Below are 18671 nucleotides of genomic sequence, written 5' to 3'. Positions count from 1 at the left end.
TTCGGTGGCAGTGGGGCTGGGGGGATGTCAGGAGGAGAAGAGGGTGATGATGCTGGACGATACAGCCGGGCCAGCTTGCAGAGGGCCGCCCGTGCCGGGCTAAGGGGTTTGGGTCTTGGTCCGCAGTATGGTAAATATCAGACTTTTACTCTTGGAAGCAACAGAATCCTTTCTGGGAATGAAAGCTTTCGTGCAAGCCCAGCCTTTGAAACAGTGAAGCAGGAGGTGGGGTCGGGAGCTCCACCCACGCTAGTCTTTGGGCTCCTCCTGGTGCCCCTTCCTGGGAGAGTCAGCCGCTCTGGGCGCTTTGGCAGAACCCCTGGTGTTCTAGGAGCGCAGGTAGAAAGCCCTTGCTGTGCAGGGAGGAGAGACACCGCGGAGCTGAAGTGCCGGTGTGGCAGAGTCAGAACTCCTGATAGGAAACGGTCTGGTGAAGAATCTGCAAACAGGGGAGAGTGGAGGTCCGCAGGTTTAGGGAGCAGTTGGATGTGGGAGGTGAATGAGAAGTCACGGATGGTGACAGGGGTTCTCGTGTGGACAGTCAGGCATCTGGGATGCGACTGGCCAAGGTGGGGAAGGCAGGCGAGGAGTGTGAGAGGCAGCAGGAGGTTTGGGAAGGCAAGGAGAGGAGCAGGTCACAGCTGACCCCTGAACAAAGCGCGAGTCAGGGGCACCAGGCATCCATGCAGTCAGACGTTCGCTTATAATCTGTACTCGGCCCTCCATGTACGGGGCGCCTCTGTGTACAAGGCTATTCCGTATTCGCCGTTACTCCGTATCCGCGGTTCCCCCATATCTGCGATTCTGTGTCCCACGGATTCAACCAACCGCAGATCCTGTAGTACTATATTATTTACTATCGAAAAAAATCTGCATATAAATGGACCCGCACAGTTGAGACCCATGTTGTTCAAGGGTCAACAGGTAGTAGGGCAGGGGTCCCCAACCCTGTGGCCACGGACCCCTGCTAGGGACCAGGCCTCACAGCAGGAGGTGAGTGGCGGGCGGGTCAGCGAGCAAAGCTTCGTCTGCTGCCCCCCATCGCTCCCCATCCCCCCCCATCGCTCGCATCACCTCCTGAACCGTTCCCCCCACCCCGGGTCCCTGGAAAAACTGTCTTCCACAAAACCGGCCCCTGGTGCTGAAAAGGTTGGAGACCACTGTAGTAGGGGACAAAATTGAGCGCAACTGGGGATGTGCATGTAAGAGTCGTTCAGGAGAGCGTCTGTTCATTCATTCAGTCCACATTTGTGTAGTAGCCGCTGTTTGCCAGAAGCTGTTCTAGGGTGCTTGGAAATGCATCAGTTAACATGACAGAGAAAGCAAAACAGCAAACTCCCATCTTTCATGCAACTTCTATTCTCAAGCAGGAGAGAAATAAACAGCAAACACTTTGTAACGGACTTAATTATATGTTAAAGGTGACAAGCGTATGGAAAAAGAAAAATAAGAGGGCAGGGCAGGAAGGCTGGTTTGGGGCACGGGCTGCGCCTGTAATCGAGTGATGAAGGTGGGCTTCATTGAGAAGGTCATATCTGAACGCAGATTTGGAGGAGGTGCAAGAATGCACCACGTGGGCTTCCCTGGTGGCGCAGTGGTTGACAGCCCACCTGCCGATGCAGGGGACACGGGTTTGTGCCCCAGTCCGGGAAGATCCCACATGCTTCGGAGCGGCTGGGCCCGTGAGCCATGGCCGCTGAGCTTGTGCGTCCGGAGCCTGTGCTCCGCAACAGGAGAGGCCACAACAGTGAGAGGCCCGCGTACCGCAAAAAAAAAAAAAAAAAAAAGAATGCACCAAGTGACCATGTCAGGGAAGAGCATCCCAGGCAGGGGCATGACCCGCACCAAGGATTTATGGTGGTGGAACAGACGGAGGCCATTGCCACTGGAGCAGAGCCAGTGTGGACAGCCGCAGCCGGTGTGACACAGAGACACAGCAGGGCCAGGTCATACGGGCCTTGGGGTTCATAGGAGGAACTTGTGATTTTGCTCTGAGAGAAATGAGGAGCCATTGACAGGTCTTGAGCAGGGGAGCGACTTGAAAAAGTAATTGGACTTGATTCTTTAAAGCATCCCTCTGGCTACTGTGTGGAGAACAGACTGTTGGTGCGGGAAGGGGCAGAGTTGTTGCTAAGAGCAGAAGCAGAGGGAGGCCCCTGCAGTAATCCAGGTGACAGGTGATGGTGGCTTGAGCCTAGGTGGTAGCAGTGGAGTGGCTTCTGGGTATATCCTGAAGGTAGACCCAACAAAATATCCTGCCAGACTGAATAGGGAATGTGAGAGAAAAAGGGGAAGCAAGGATGACTCCAAGGTTTAGGGCCTGAACGATGGATGGTTAGGATCTGAGATAAGCATGAAATGTGACAGATTCCCATAAAACAGAGACCCCTGCAGAGTGCCAAAGTCAGAAGGCATCACCACCCCATCCCTTTGCCTGAAAAAGTAAAACAGTGAACTCTGGTCCATGAGTGAAGCAGAGCCCTTTTCCCAACATTCCTTATTGCAAAACTGGAGCTCAGGCACAGAGGAGGAGTTTCAAAGAACCTCACTTTGGGACACGTAAAGTAGCAAGGGTCAAGGTCATTGGCTATAGCTCCCCCTTCGAGGGTGGCTCTTGGGTGAATGAAGATCTTTCAGCTCCAGATGTTGGCACAGCCTTTGAGAGCTGATTCTCTAAACACGAAAACACCAGGCTCAGAAGTGCCCTGAGGTTGGCTGCCGTGTGCAGCTGGCAAGCATCCCCTGAAATCAGCAGATGAATAGAGCACTTACTGATATAAATATCATCACCACAACAGCTGGGCGCCTTGCAAAAATAAACAATGACGCAGCGTGAGCATCAGAAAAGCCGCCCTCAGCACCTGGAGGGGTGGCGCTCTGAAGTGGCGTCAGCACTTGTCTGCCAGCCTGCCCAGGCTGAGGCAGCCCTCGACTTTGGCCAGTCCAGCCGCACAGACAGGTCTGCCATAGGTCCTGAGTATTGTTAGACTGCTCCCAAGAGGACCAGTGCCACATCCTGTGGTTTGACTGGGGACCAACCGGTAAGGGCTTGTGTTGGTGACTACCTATCATTTGTAGCAAAATAAGGTTGTGCAGAGGATGAAAGCTCTCCGGGTGCTTTATTTTCTTGCACTGCTGGCCAAATCTGTCTGCTTCTGTTCAGAATCCTGTACCACGTCATGCAACCAGCCATCCCCAGCCACGGGTATTTTTCCGTTCTCCGCAGTGGCTGCTGTTCACAGACAGTTATGAGCAGTGGGGGCTCAAGATAAAGACTCCCAAAGCAACTTCATTGACCTTAGAGGTTTTTTTAAGCTCTTTGGGACTCCAAAGGGCTGTGGTCAGATTAGCGGGGCAAAATCCTAACCACAACCTCCAGCGAATGACACTGTGGTTTCTGAGGGGCACATCAGGAAGAACCTCTTCAACTACACCCAAGAGCATTGACAAGATCTCTTCCATCTTTGTGGGCTCTACGATGAGACCAGAGTCCATGGGGACCAGACACCAGAGAGGAGCCCTCTTGGTCAGGCCACACCCACTATCGTTTAGAATCCTCTGTGCCCACCATGGGGTGGGTCTGGGTGGTAGACAGAATCTTGGCCCCCCAAAGATATCTACATTCCTAATCCCTACATCTATGAAGGTATGAGTGGTAAATGGGAATTTGCAGATGTGGTGAAGTTCAGGATCTTGAGATAGGTAGGTTGTCCTGGGTTATCCAGGTGGCCCTGCTGTTAGAGTCTTTATAAGAGGGAGGCAGGAGGATGAGATCAGGAACAGATCATGTGACAGTGGAAGCAGAAATTGGTGTGATCGGGCCACAAGTCAAGGAATGCTGGCAGCTTCTAAAACTGGAAAAGATGAGGAACGGCCTCTCCCCCTAGAGACTCCAGAAAGGAACACAGACACCTCAGCTGACATTTGATTTTAACCCCTGAAGCCTCATTTCAGATTTCTAACCTCCAGGTAAGAAATTTGTGTGGTTTTAAGCCACTGCGTTCGTGGCAGTTTGCTACAGCAGTTCCAAGAAGCTAAGACAGGCAGCAAAAATGAAACCAGAAATTCAGACCTAGAAGCGTAGGAGTTACAGCCCGCGCAGAGTGTGAGACTGAAATCCTGGGGAAAGCCAGAATCAGCCAGGGGTACCGGGCTGGAAAGTGGATTGAGCTGGAGAAATCTGTGTCTGAATCAGTGTCCCTCAGGAGCTGTGAGGGAGCAGGCTGGGGAGAGGCAAGGAGAACCTCTCACCAGTGGCAAGAGGCGTGCTGAGCCAGAGGGAGGTCTTTTAAAGGTCAAGGAGCACGCTTTCTGGGCCACATTCAATCAGACATTCATCAACATACATTTACTGGGAACCTACCATGTGCTAGGCACAAACTTAGACACAGCAAAGCACAAAAGAGGCACAAAAAAGTCCCCAATCCCAGGAGCTTCCCTGGTGGCGCAGTGGTTGAGAGTCCGCCTGCCGCTGCAGGGGACACGGGTTCGTGCCCCGGTCCGGGAGGATCCCACATGCCGCGGAGCGGCGGGGCCCATGAGCCATGGCCGCTGAGCCTGCGCTTCCAGAGCCTGTGCTCCGCAACGGGAGAGGCCACAACAGTGAGAGGCCCGCATACCGCAAAAAAAAAAAAAAGTCCCCAATCCCCATGGAGCAGGTGTTCTATGGAAGTACTATCCACCTCCTAGACTCTCTTTGGCATCAGACAGGCTGGAAACATCTTTAGCTGGAACCATTGCACCAGGACCTTCAAGCTGCGGGGAGAAGCTGAGCAGGGAGCAGAAGGGATGGGAGAACCGGGTCCAGGCAGCACGTCATGTTGCCCCAAGCACTGCGGGCAGGCAGCACCAGAGGAACTAGCAGGGGATGACCACCATGACCCCACCCGGCCTGGAGTCAGGTTTGGGGGTCAGCGAGACCTGGCCTCATTTCTGTTGTTTCCATAGAATAAGTGCTGGGGCTTGAGCATTCCTGGAAGTTTCTACTCTTTTATGATATTGGCTCTGCTTGGAGGATCCCCTGAGCTGCTCAGTATTTTCCTTGTCTCTAATTCTAGGCAGTACGCTTTACCTTGCTTACCTCTTAGAGATTTTATAAACTAAGTATTCTCCAACACCATTCAACATTTCCCATGTCTTCCCTCCAAAGACTTGCCACTTTGAAAGCCTTTATTTCCCAAACTGTATTGACTAATTCATAATGTATAACTGTCTCAATGCATTTCTGATCTGCAGGCCATACACAAAGCTAAAACAATGAGGTGCTCTAAAGCCAGAGACTCGGTGTCCTCCACTCAGGACAATGGTGTGATCCCCTTTGGCTTTTGAAGACCTTGGAGATAGCTCGTTGGCTTCTCCTACCAACTATATGGACGCCACTGTGGAAACCACTGGTCTGACCCAGGTCCACTTCCTCTCATTTTGCAGGTCAGGAAGCTGAAGCCCAGGCAGGCTTTGTCCAGAGTCCCACAGCCACCCCTGACCCAGGCCCAGGGCCCCCTGCCAGGGATGGCGAAGACTTCCGCCGCCGTTTAAACAGCAGGATTTCCAGGGCCCCCGTGCCTGATAAGCAGTGGCTTGCTGGTACCTGGGTATATGGAGCAGGAAGGAATGCTGCTTACTTTAAAACAAACAAGGGCCCCGGTTCTGAAATGCTGTGGAAAGTCTGAGAGTTCAGGCGATGCAAAGCCAAGTGAAAAGGTGAGGGAGGTGAGGGCCAAGAACATGCCTTCCCACGGAGCTTCTGGAAGTGAGAGAGGCAAGCTTGTCATCCTCCCAGGAAGAAAGCGGGGGCAATGTTTCAGAGATGTCTTTTCCTGTCATTGTGCCTGGACAAGCATCAGCAAGCACTGATACCCCCATTTTTATCTTGGCTTGTGAAAACACAGCCTAACGTGCTAGCAGAATACACGGGATGCCCACGTCTGTGTCTCTGCATTGCAGGGGGTGGTGTTTCTGTCTCAGCCCCCACTGGAACAGTAGAATAAGGAGTTTGGGGTCAAGAGACCTGAGTTCAAGTTCTAGCCTTGCCACTTACTTGCTGTGTTGCCTTAAGCCAGTTTCCTACCTTGTCAAAGTCTCAGTGTTATCATCTATGAAGTTAGTATAACTCAGATGCCAGCCAAGTTCACTCTATCTTTGAAGATTTAAACAAAATAGGCTCTGTTTCCTCTTCCCCTTCCTGTGGGAAATTCCACTGTCCACCCCCAAGATTTCTGGGAATTCCAAGGGGGTCCTGTATTCATGTCCACTTCCAAGTTCCAGCTCAGGCTTTACTGGCGGCAACATGGGGTTCATATCTCAGCAATGCCCGTGGCTGAAGGTGGAACATCGCACATCCTGGTTCTTAAACCCCACCTGTCTCCTCACACCTGGTGGCTGGCAGCACATCTTCTCCCCCACCCTGTTGCCCAAACCACTTTCTTCCTTCCTCCCCCCCCATTCCACCCCTCCCCCAAAAGCCGTTCCATTCTTAAGCTGCATAATTCATCTTTCTCTATTACCTCCTTCCAAAACCTGCCCTGAGCCTTTGTCTTCCACCCACCCTACTTCCTCTGTAGATATTTTCCTAAACTCCGACCCTTCCTTCCCGGAAACAAACTCTGATGTACCTAAGAGTGAGTTTCCACCCACTACATGGAATTGCAGTATCACCTCATGGGACGATGGATAGGTGAATGGAGAATGGATGGGCAAATGTGCTTTGATTATGGTCCATGTGCCTTTCTCTCTCTCTCCCTGGCTTCACGCCCTCCTCTTCCCCTATAGTCTGTCTTCCTTACCTGGCCACAGTGTTAAAGCCAGTGATATGTTTTGGGCTCTTTATGGGAGTCTATTTAAATGAATTTTGTCATCACTGATCTGACTTTTAAAACCAATTCAAGTAACTCTTATATTTTTCTCTTAAAAATACGAATTCACCTCACCTTTAAGTGGCCTGGGATTGATCACAGGGACCTTGATAAGTAGAGTCCTTCATCTCTAGAAGCTATATTACTTGGTTTTTCCATTTTATCAAAGCGTTTTTTTAATTAACAGAAGGCATAGCTAAGGTGTACTGAAATATGCTTTAGAATTGTTTATTCCAGTAATAGGCCATATGCTAGTTTTCATTTAACTCATCAGAGTGTGTTCATTTCAGTGACTAACAAGCTTTCTGATTCCATCAGCAAGAAAATGATGTCTAACAGGGAGGCAACCTTGGTGTTAGATTTCGTGTGTGAACGTGCACCTCTGAAGGACATCTTTCTATGTCCCAAGCAGCAGTGGAGATCACTAGGTGGAATAAAGCATGGCAGCTCTTCCAGGGCTGTCCACACAGGCTTCATGACTTTCGCTTGGTTTAACTTGTTCTGACAATAAATAGCAAAAACCCCTCTGCTTTTCCAGGAGAAGCATGGCCATTTCTAAATCAGCAGCAGCAGCTGCAGTGGCTTCCCTCCCTGGCCCCCCAGGCGTGGTCATCAGCCCAGCCGTGTGCATCTGCAGTGGCGAGGCCCTCCCTATGGGCAGGAAACACCACCCCTCCTAGACGGATGGGTAAGAAAGGGAGGAGAAGCAGAGCACTAGGATATAAGGTAGGAAGAGGCTGGGCTATAGGCTAAAGGATTGGAATCTATCATGGAGACAACTACTGCAAGTTGTAGTAGGAAGAAGGTAACAATGTTACATTGAGTGTATGTGTGGCCCCAGGTCAGCTGGGTCCTTGTGGTTTTAGACCGCCAAGTGGACTTCCTTGAACCCCCTATTTCCAAGGCCTTAAGAAACCATAAACTCCTCCCCCCAAGATTTCTATAATCTTTTGTTTCTCTTTTTAAATTTATTTTAAATTTTTAATATAATTTTAAAGGTTACTTTCCATTTACAGTTATTACAAAATATTGGCTAGATTCCCTGTGTTGTACAATACATCCTGGAGCCTATCTTATTACACCCAATAGTTTGTACCTGCCACTCCCCCACCCCTTGATTACCCCTCCCCCTCCACTGGTAACCACTAGTTTGTTCTCTATACATGTCTGCTTCTTTTTTGTTATATTCACTAGTTTATTGTGCTTTTTAGATTCCATATGTAAGTGATATCATACAATATTTGTCTGACATTTCATTTAGCACAATGCCCTCCAAGTCCAGCCATGTTGCTCCAAAGGCAAAATTTCATTCGTTTTTATAACTGAGTGGTATTCCATTGTGTATATATACGACATTTTCTTTATCCATTCATCTGTTGGTGGTCACTTAGGTTGCTTTCATATCTTGACAACTGTAAATAATGCTGCTATGAACATCTTTTGATTTAGTGCTTTTGGGTTTTTTTGGATGTATACTCAGGAGTAGAATTGCTGGGTCATATGGTAGTTCTTATTTTTAATTTTTTGAGAAACCTCCGTGCTGTTTTCCACAGTGGCAGCACCAATTTACATTCCCACCAACAGTGTATGAGGGTTCCCTTTTCTCCTCATCCTTGCCAATATTTATTATGTGTGTTCTTTTTGATGATGGTCATTCTGACAGGTATGAGGTGATATCTCCTTGTGGTTTTGATTTGCATTTCCCTGATGATTAGCTATGTTGAGAATCTTTTCATATGCTTATTGGGCATCTGCATTTCCTCTTTGGAAAAATGTCTATTCAGCAGCATTTTTCAATCAGCAGAATTAAAAAATGTGAGTTGTATGAGCTGTTTATATATGTTGGATATTAATCCCTTAGTAGTCATATCCTTTGCAATGATATTCTCCCATTCAGTAGGTTGTCTTTTCATTTTGTCGGTGGTTTCCTTTGTTGTGCAAAAGCTTTTAAGTTTAATTAGGTCCCATTTATTTACTTTTGCTTTTATTTCCTTTACTTTAGGAGATGGATCCAAAAAAATATTTCTGCGACTTATGTCAGAGAGTGTTCTATGTTTTCCTCCAGGAGTTTTATAGTATCTGGTCTTACATTTAGATCTTCAATCCATTTTGAGTTTATTTTTGTGTATGGTGTTAGAGAATGCTCTGATTTTATACTTTTACATGTGCTGTCCAGTTTTCCCAGCACTACTTATTGAAGAGACTGTCTTTTCTGCATTGTATATTCTTGCCTCCTTTGTTGTAGATTAATTGACCATAAGTGCGTGGGTTTATTTCTGGGCTTTCTATCCTGTTCCATTGATCTGTGGTTCTGTTTTTGTGCTAGTACCATACTGTTTTGATTACTGTAACGCTGTAGTAGAGTCTGAAGTCAGGGAGCATGGTTCATCCAGCTCCATTCTTCTTTCTCAAGATTGTTTTGGCTCTTCAGGGTCTTTTATGTTTCCATACAAATTTTTTAATTATTTGTTCTAGCTCTGTGAAAAATGCCATTGGTATTTTTATAGAGAGTGCATTGAGTCTGTAGATTGCCTTGGATATTATGGTCATTTTAACAATATTTATTCCTCCAATCCAAGAACACAGTATATCTTTCCATCTCTTTGTGTCATCTTCAGTTTGTTTCATCAGTGTCTTATAGTTTTTGGAGTACAGGTCTTTTGCCTCCTTAGGTAGGTTTATTCCTAGTTATTTTATTCTTTTTGATGCAGCGGTACATGGGATTGTTTTCTTAATTTCTCTTTCTGATATACTTTGTTGTTAGTGTATAGAAATGGAACAGATTTCTGTATATTAATTTTGTATCCTGCAACTTTACTGAATTCATTGATGAGCTCTAGTTGTTTTCTGGTGGCGTCTTTAGGATTTTCTATGTATAGTATCATGCTGTCTGCAACCAGTGACAGTTTTACTTCTTCCTTTCCAATTTTGATTCCTTTTATTTCCTTTTCTTCTCTGATTGCTGTGGCTGGACTTCCAGAACTATGTTGAATAAGAGTGGCAAGAGTGGACATCCTTGTCTTGTTCCTGATCTTAAAGGAAATGCTTTCAGCTTTTCACCATTGAGTGTGATGTTAGCTGTGGGTTTGCCACATATGGGCCTTTATTATGTTGAGGTAGGTTCCCTCTCTGCCCACTTTCTAGAGAGTTTTTATCATAAATGGATGTTGAATTTTATCAGAAGCTTTTCGGCATCTATTGAGGTCATCATACCGTTTTTCTTCTTCAATTTGTTAATGTGGTTTATCACATTGATTTGCGGATATTAAAAATCCTTCCATTTCTGGGATAAATCCCACTTGATCATGGTGTGTGATCCTTTTAATGTATTATTGGATTTGGTTTGCTAGTATTTTGTTGAGGATTTTTGCATCTAGGTTCATCAGTGATAATTGGCCTGTAGAGTGAGTGTGTGTGTGTGTGTGTGTGTGTGTGTGTGTTTGTCTGGTTTTGGTATCAGGAGGGTGCTGGCCTCATAGAATGAGTTCGGGAATGTTCCTTCCTCTGCAATTTTTTTGGAATAGTTTCAGAAGAGTAGGTGTTAACTGTTCTCTAAACGTTTGGTAAAAAAATCACCTGTGAAGCCATCTGGTCCTAGACTTTTGTTTGTTGAGAGTTTTTTAATTACTGATTCAATTTCATTACTGGTAATTGGTCTCTTCATATTTTCTTGTTCTTAGTTCGATCTTGGGAGATTATATCTTTCTAATAATTTGGCCATTTTTCTAAGTTGTCCATTTTATCAGCATGTAGTTCATAGTAGTCTTTTATAATCATTTGTATTTCTGTGGTGTCAGTTGTAACTTTTTTCATTTCTGATTTTATTGATTTGGGCCCTCTCCCTTTTCTACTTGATGAATCTGGCTAAAGGTTTGTCAATTTTGTCTCTTTTCAAAGAACCAGCTTTTAATTTCATTGATCTTTTCTATTTTTTTTTTTTTTTTTTTTAGTCTCTATTTCTGCTCTGATCTTTCTTTCCTTCTACTAACTTTGGGGGTTTTCTTGTTCTTCTTTCCCTAGTTGCTTTAGATGTAAGGTTAGGTTGTTTGAGATGTTTCTTGTTTCCTGTGGTAAGTTTGTATCACTATAAACCTCCCTCTTAGCATCGCTTTTGCTACATCCCATAGGTTTTAGATCGTCATGTTTTCGTTTTGTCTCTAGGTATTTTTTGATTTCCTCTTTGATTTCTGCAGTGATCCAGTGGTTGTTTAGTAGCATATTGGTTAGCCTCCACGTATTTTTTTTGCAGGTTTTTTCTTGTAGTTGATTTCTAGTTTCATAGTGTTGTGGTCGGAAAAGATGGTTGATATGATTTCAACTTTCTGAAATTTACCAAGGTTTGTTTTGTGGCCTAGCATGTGATCTATCCAGAAGAATGTTCCATGTGCACTTGAAAAGAATGTGTATGCTGCTGCTTTTGGATGGAATGCTCTTTATATATCAGTTAAGTTCATTTGGTCTAATGTGTCATTTAAGGCCTGTGTTTCCTTATTGATTTTCTGTCTGGATCATCTGTCCATTGATGTAAGTGGGATGTTAAGATGTTAAAGTCCCCTACAATTATTGTGTTAGTATCGATTTCTCCTTTCATGTCTGTTAATATTTGTCTTATATATTTAGGTGCCCCTATGTTGGATGCATATATATTTACAATTGTATCTTCTTCTTGGATTGATCCCTTGATCACTGTGTAGTGCCCTTCTTTGTATCATGTAATAGTCTTTAAAGTCTATTTTGTCTGATGTAAGTATTGCTACTCTTTCTTTTGATTTCCATTTGCATGGAATACTTTTTTCCATCTCCTCACTTTTAGTCTGTATGTGTCTCTAGAGCTGAAGTGAGTCTCTTGTAGGAAGCATATCTATGGGTCTTGTTTTCGTATCCATTCAGCCACTCTGTGTCTTTTGGTTGGAGCATTTAGTCCATTTACATTTAAGGTAATTGTTGATATGTATGTTCTTATTGCTGTTTTGTTAATTGTTTTGGATTTGGCTTTTTCTGCTTTCTTCTTCTTTTGTTCTCTTCTCTCATGATTTGATGACTATCTTCAGTGTTATGTTTGGATTTCTTTTTCTTTTTTGTGTGTATATCTATTATAGATTTTTGGTTTACACTTACCATGATGTTTTTGTATAGCAGTCTTTATATAGAGATGTGATTATTTTGAGTTGATGACCTCTTAATTTCAAATGCATTTTTAAAACCCTACATTTGTACTCTCCTCCCCTCATGATTACTGTTTTTGATATATTTTATCTAATTGTTTTGTGTATCCCTTAACTGCTTATTGTGGATATAGATGATTTTACTACCTGTATCTTTTAACCTCCCTATTAGCTTTGTGTGGTGGTGATTTCCTGCCTTTACTGTATGTTTGCCTTCACTGGTGAGCTTTGTCATTTTGTAATTTTCTTGTTTCTAGTTGTGGCCTTTTCTTTTTTGCCTAGAGATCATTTAACATTTGTTGCAAAGCTGGTTTGATGGTGCTGAACTCTTTTAGTTTTTGCTTATCTGTAAAGCTTTGGATTTCTCTATCAAATCTGAACAAGAGCCTTGCTGGGTAAAGTATTCTTGGTTGTAGATTTTCCCCTTTCATCATTTTAAATGTATCGTGCTACTCCCTCCTGGCCTGCAGAGTTTCTGCTGAAAAATCAACTGATGGCCTTATGGGAGTGCCCTTGTATGTTGTTACTTTTCCCTTGCTGCTTTTTCTGTTTATCTTTTTGTCATTTTGTCTTTTTGTCATTCTGTTTATCTTTTTGTCATTTTAATTACAATGTGTCTTGTTGTGTTCCTCTTTGGGTTAATCCTGTATGGGACTTTCTGCACTTCCTAGACTTGGGTGATTGTTTCCTTTCCGTGGTTAGGGAAGTTTTTAGCTATTATGTCTTCAAATATTTTCTCAGGTCCTTTCTCTTCTCCTTCTGAGACCCCTATAATGTGAATATTAGTGCTCTAGATATTGTCCCAGAGGTCTCTTAAACTGTCCTCATTTCTTTTCATTATTTCTTCTGTTCAGTGGCAATGATTTCCATTACTCTGTCTTCTATTACTGTCTTCCAGCTCACTGATCCATTCCCCCATATCATTTAGTCTACTATTGATTCCTTCTAGTGTATTTTTCATTTCATTTTTTGTATTCTTCATCTCTGTTCAGTTATCATCTCTTCTCTTTGTTTGAACTTCTGATTTCTCCCTCTGTACATCCATTCTTCTTCTGAGTTCTTTGATCATCTTTATGATCATAACTCTGAACTTTTTCTCGGGTATATTGCCTAGCTCCACTTCACTTAATTCTTCTTCTGGGCTTTATCTTGTTTCTTCGTCTGGAACATGTTCCTCTGCCACCCCATTTTGTCTAAGTTGCAATTTGTATTTTTATATATGTGGTAGGTTAGTTACGTTTCTCAACCTTGCATAAGTGGCCTTCTGTAGATGTCCTGTGCATCCCAGCAGTGCACTCCCCTCTCATCACCCAAGGTATATGCTCTTGGGGTGCCACCTAAGACAGCTGCATGGGTCCTTCTGTTGTGGCGGCGTATGTGGGCAGTCTGGTAGGCTTGGTTGGCCCCTGGCCCAGTTGGTTGCCAAGCTCTGCCTTGTACAGATGCTGCTGGCTGCTAGTTAGTGTGGCCTGGTCACAAGGCACTGGCTGCGGAACCCTAGGGGTGTCCCGGGGCTAGTGCTGGCTCACTGGTGGCCGGAGTCAGGGTCCCGCAGACTCTTGGGCTGTTGCTGATCCACTGGCAGGTAAAGCCAGGTTCAGGGGTTAGTGCCAGGCAAGCAGAGCCAGTTCCTGGAGTCTGGCTGCAGGGCCCAGGGATCCCTGAGCTCATTTCAGGTTGGAGGGGGGCAATTCCTGACACAGTTGGGTATGGGATCTAGGGTATCTCAAAGCTTGCGTTGGCCTGCTAGTGTACAGGGCCAGGGCCCAGCTGGTCCCAGGGTAGGCTCTTGCCTACTGTAAGCGGGCTGGGTCTTCAGGGCTTCCTGAAGGGAAGGGCCTATGCCTCCCCACTGGGAGGTGGAATTGGGTCTTGGCCCTCTGGTGGGCAGGCCATGTCTAGGGGCTTTTCTAGAGGTGACTGTGGGTTCAGGAAGTCTTTAGGCAGCCTGTCTGCTGATGGGTGGGGCTGTGTCCTTGCCCAGTTAGTTACTTAGCCTGAGGCATCCCAGCACTTGCGCCTATAGGCTTTTGGGTGGGGTTGATGAGCCAGGATGGCAGCCACCACCAGCAGTGCTCACACGGTAGAATGTTCCCAAATATGGCTGCCACCAGTGTCTATGGCCCCAGGGTGAGCCACAGCCATCCCCATCTCTCCGGGAGGCTCTCCAAGACCAGCAGGTAGGTCTGGCCCAGGCTATCAAATTGCTTTTGCCCTGGGTCCCAGCGAGTGTGAGATTTTGTGTGTACCCTTTAAGAGTGAAGTCTCTATTTCCTCCAGTCCTGTGGGACTCCCAAAATCAAGTCCCACTGGCCTTCAAAGCCAAATGCTCTGGGGGATCATTTTCCCAGTACCAGACCCCCAGGCTGGGGAGCCCAACGTGGGGCTCAGAACTCTCACTCCTGTGAGAGAACCTCTGTAATGTAATTATTCTCTAGTTTGTGGGTCACCCACCCAGGGGTATGGGATTTGACTATGTTGTGAGTTTGCCCCTCCTACCTGTCTCTTTGTGGTTCCTTCTTTATGTCTTTAATTGCAGAAGATCTTCTGGTGGTAGGTTCCAGTCTTTTTCACCAATGGTGGTTCTGCAGATAGTTGTGATTTTGGTGTGCTCATGAGAGGAGGTGAGCTCTGGGTCTTTCTACTCCACCATCTTGGCGGCTCTCCTATAAACTGTCGATGCTTATGTGCTCATGGTCTGGCCCTTCAGTTCACATAGAAGTGGAGCTGAGACCACGTAAGTCACCAAGGGAGCAAAGCTCAGTTCCTCACCAGCTTCCACAAGAAACCCCCATGCACACTGAGCATTGTCCGTGTTTGTTTGTTATTATAAATTTGCTTAATATTTAGGAGTTTAGGAGAGGGGGGCTCACATGACACACTGATTCACCCTCAGCCCTTTCACTGGTTCCCTTATGCTCCTACTTTCCCTCTTCCATCTCCTAGGTCCCTCTCAAGAACAACCCACAGTCCTCTCTCCTCTGCCATGCAGAACAGTGTCCCCATATCACAGGTGGCACCTGTCCCCACTGCTCTGTCAGGCTGGCTGACCAGGAATTTTCACAAGGGCAGTCCTTTGGGTATTATTATCCTAAAGGGAAATTTTCATACGGGCTGCTAAGTAGAGGGAAAAAGACCCTTCACTTTATCCACCTTGTTTTGAGTGACCCTCTCCCACACTGCCAAATAATTATAGCTTACATTTATGGAGTACTTACTAGCTACAGACGCCTGTGCTAAGTAGACACATTCAGAGTCACAGCCACTCATCACTTAACCCAGAGAAGCTAAGAGATTTGACCAAGTCACTCAGCTAGGGAGTGACAGGGCTGGGATTTGAGCCCAGGGCGCCTCAAGCAGGAGCCCCATTACCTTTTGCTAAGCTGCATACATGGGCCAAAGTGGTGGTACCCACTGAGGCACAACCCCAGCACTTGGACACCAGGACAGTCTTGAGCTAAACCTTAGAGGACATTTCTTATTGATGAGAATCATTTCCGAGCCCCAGAGGGTCACCAGGAACAGAGCATGGGCTTCCCCCATTCTCTCTCCCATTTCCCATGGCTAGATGATGTGCAGCGTCCCGGCCTGGGGGCAGACCCTGATGATCCGTGGCAGCTGAAATACCACATCTGCCCACACGTTACCCGGCTGAATGTCACCCAGACCATTGCTGATGTCGTCTCACGGATTAGGGAACTCAAGTGAAAGGCTGGCTCTGATGGAGGATTAGAAGGACTCTGCAACCTTTCCCAGCCCTCTGGACATGGTGGAGAGTGACCTGGAAAATCAAACGCAGAGAAGTGTCCCAAAATAAAGGAGTCTTGTTTGAGGCAGAGTAGAACCTATTAGCTTGAGAAGTTGGTCTGGAAATCTTATTAAAAGAGACAAATCGTTCCACATTCTCTCCAGACTGAAAATATTGGGGATAATAGACTTTCCTTGATGCCTTGGACCCATGTACCTCATGTCAGGATCAGAGCCAGCCTCTGGCAAGGCATGATTCAATGCAGGTAATGAAGGCAATTATGTTTTTTAAATTGGCAGTTCTGATTAATGCTGATTTCTCTAGCCAGCCACAGACTTATTATACTGGTCCCTCATTACTGTGAAGGTTGCAGGTCAGAAGAGCGAATGGCAAAGAGAAATGAAGTTCAAGTTGTGGATTTGTCATTACTGCACAGCTCAGCAGATGACTGTCCAGCCACAGAGACCGCTGTGACCAGCACTCCCCACCTACACACACACACACACACCCACACACCCACACCCACACCCCCCCCCCCAGGAATTGCATCATGAAACTTAATCTTGCTTACCTTTGCTATTTAAGACGGGTGATAAGAGGAAGAATTCTTCAAATTTATATGTTAGCTATGATCATTGTTGTTGTTTTCGTGCAGCACCTAGAGGGTTCAAGAATGATATGAGTCGCTGCAATATAGTGGATGCTGGCACTCTGCTAAGGGCTTTCTTCCCATGTGTTCTCTCTCTATCCTTAGAATAGCCCTATAGGACAAGAGTTGGCCAACCTTCTCTGCAGAAAGAACCAGATAGGAAATACTTCAGGTTTTGCAGGCTGTGTGGTCTCTGTCACAACTACTCAAACCTGCCGTTATAGCTTGAAGGCAACCACAGAAAGTATGTAAATGGCTAATATAGCTAGATTTCAATAAAGCTTTATTTATAGAATCAGACGGCTGGCCAGGTTTGGCCAGTGGGCCATAATGTGAACAAATGTTATCCCTAAGCTGGAGTTTAGGTTCCACAGCTAGGAAGGTGGGAGATGTGTGCTTTTCTCTCCTACGGTCTCCCTCCTCCCTGCTCGTCCATTCTGCCTCTAGTTCTGGAGGAAGGATAGAATCAAAAAAGTTTTTGCATGTGACTACCCAGGGTGAGTTGGCTGTTCTCTCAATGAAAGGGAAAGCGATCACCTTCATGAAAATCCTGCATCCGTGGTGGTCATGAGGAGGCCACCGGATTGCCGTGGGTAGCCTCTGTCCATCTAGTTCCTTGTCTACAAGCTCAGCATAGGCTGTGGCAGACCCCACTGAGATGCCAGGATCTCAGAAGCTTTGGTGGGTCTTTGAGTCTCAGCTACATCTTCCGGGAAACCCCCAGGTGAAAAGGCTTTCTAACACGTGGCCTCTTGATCCATGCTGGGGTGGTCCCAGCGAGCCTGCAGCCTCAACCTTAGCTCTCCTCCTTGCCCCTGGACAGTGTCCATCTCCACGCCCCTTGGGAACCAGGAGTTGAGGAAGCATGCTTTGCCTTACTCTGAGCCACGACCTGTGCCACCTACCTTAATATTTCTTTCCCCAACTATAGTCATCTAGTGACTCAGCAGATCCGGGGCATAAAGTATCTGTCTCTCACTCTTGATGACACTATAAACTTGATGACACTATAAACTTAATGGACAATTTATGATCCTAGACCAGGCTTTCTTAGTCTCTGCACCATTGAGCACTGGGGCCAGATTCCTCTCAGGGGGGCGTCACATGCATTGTAGGATATTTAGCAGCAGCCTGGCCTCTACTCACTAGATGCCCATAGCAGCCCCCACCTGTGATCGTCAAAAATGTCTCTAGAATTGCCACATGTCCCCTGGGTGACAAAGCAACCTCTGCTGAGAAGTATTGTCTTAGGTTGAAAAGCAACCACTGCCTTTTGCTCTCAGCTGTAGGTTCTAATTTCTAATTCCAAAAATATAGAAAAGGTAATAGGCAAGATCTCTCAATACCATGTTACATTATCTTTTGGTGCAAGGTAAGCATAATTAGCCCCATTTCACACAGGAGAAACTGAGGCCTGGATGGCACAGCTAGTAAGCAGCAGAGACTGGATTTGAACCCAAGCCTGTCTGATGCCAAAACCTATGTATTTTTTAAAACTACTCATGATCTGATGATGAAATAAACACTGTGAAGGTTTTCCTAGAATGGGGGAAAGTTGCTATGATTTGTGTTGAACTAAAGATTGTAGTTGCCCTTCCTCAGAGTGTTCTATCTAACCCTTACAGCAGCACAAGGTAGACAGTATTTCCCCCATTTTACAGATGAGGAAAACTGAGGCCCAGCAAGCCTAACGAATGGTTTGAAATCAGCACAGCAAAGATGTTTAAGCCCAGTGTTTCTGTGCTCAGAGCTCTGACTTTTCAACAACCAGGAAAATGGGTAGCTGTTCCCCAACAGGAAAGCTGAGCCTAATTTCCTACATAAAACTCTACCTTTCTAGCCAATGTGTCCTGCAGGCAGCAAGAAAGGCTTCATGATAAATGAAACCAATGCCCCCGGCCCCTGACCTTAGCCTTTTTCTGTGACCCCTTTCCTTACCTCAGCTCTGTATGCAGTACTGGCCTGAGAAGACCTCGGGGTGCTACGGGCCCATCCAGGTGGAATTCGTCTCCGCAGACATCGATGAGGACATCATCCACAGAATATTCCGCATCTGTAACATGGCTCGGGTAAGTGTACGGCTGCCGCTGCTTCCCAGACTCCTCCTTCCCAAAACAGATGGAAGCTGCCGGGAGAGGACCCTGCAGGCCAGCCAGGAGTCTGTGCTGTCCTCTCCTGTTCATCTCGTCCTTGGGGAAGTGATGCCTTTGCCAATTCCGGCTCCAGACCCAGCAATGGCTCCCACACACAGAGACACA

The 18671-nt window shown here is 46.2% G+C and overlaps 1 protein-coding gene and 1 long non-coding RNA gene across 17 annotated transcripts in view; one reads left to right on the top strand and one right to left on the bottom strand.

Moving 5' to 3' along the window:
• The window catches only part of PTPRT (protein tyrosine phosphatase receptor type T), a 1174296-nt gene that overhangs the window by 1143960 nt on the left and 11665 nt on the right, over positions 1 to 18671 (top strand). For all 16 annotated transcript variants that reach the window (XM_060285697.1, XM_060285704.1, XM_060285700.1 and 13 more), the window contains one exon: positions 18357 to 18482. In XM_060285697.1, the coding sequence (XP_060141680.1) occupies positions 18357 to 18482 (126 nt within the window). The remainder of the gene's footprint in view (positions 1 to 18356; positions 18483 to 18671) is intronic.
• LOC132593552 (uncharacterized) lies at positions 7996 to 18478 on the bottom strand. Its single transcript, XR_009559201.2, has 3 exons — positions 18352 to 18478; positions 16336 to 16422; positions 7996 to 15797 (listed from the first exon to the last, which is right to left on the bottom strand). It is a non-coding gene; the product is annotated as an uncharacterized lncRNA (long non-coding RNA).

Source organism: Globicephala melas, chromosome 15 (assembly GCF_963455315.2).
Source record: "Globicephala melas chromosome 15, mGloMel1.2, whole genome shotgun sequence".
NCBI lineage: Eukaryota > Metazoa > Chordata > Mammalia > Artiodactyla > Delphinidae > Globicephala > Globicephala melas.
Note: the sequence above shows the minus strand (reverse complement) of the source record. Positions and strands in the feature narration are given on the sequence as shown.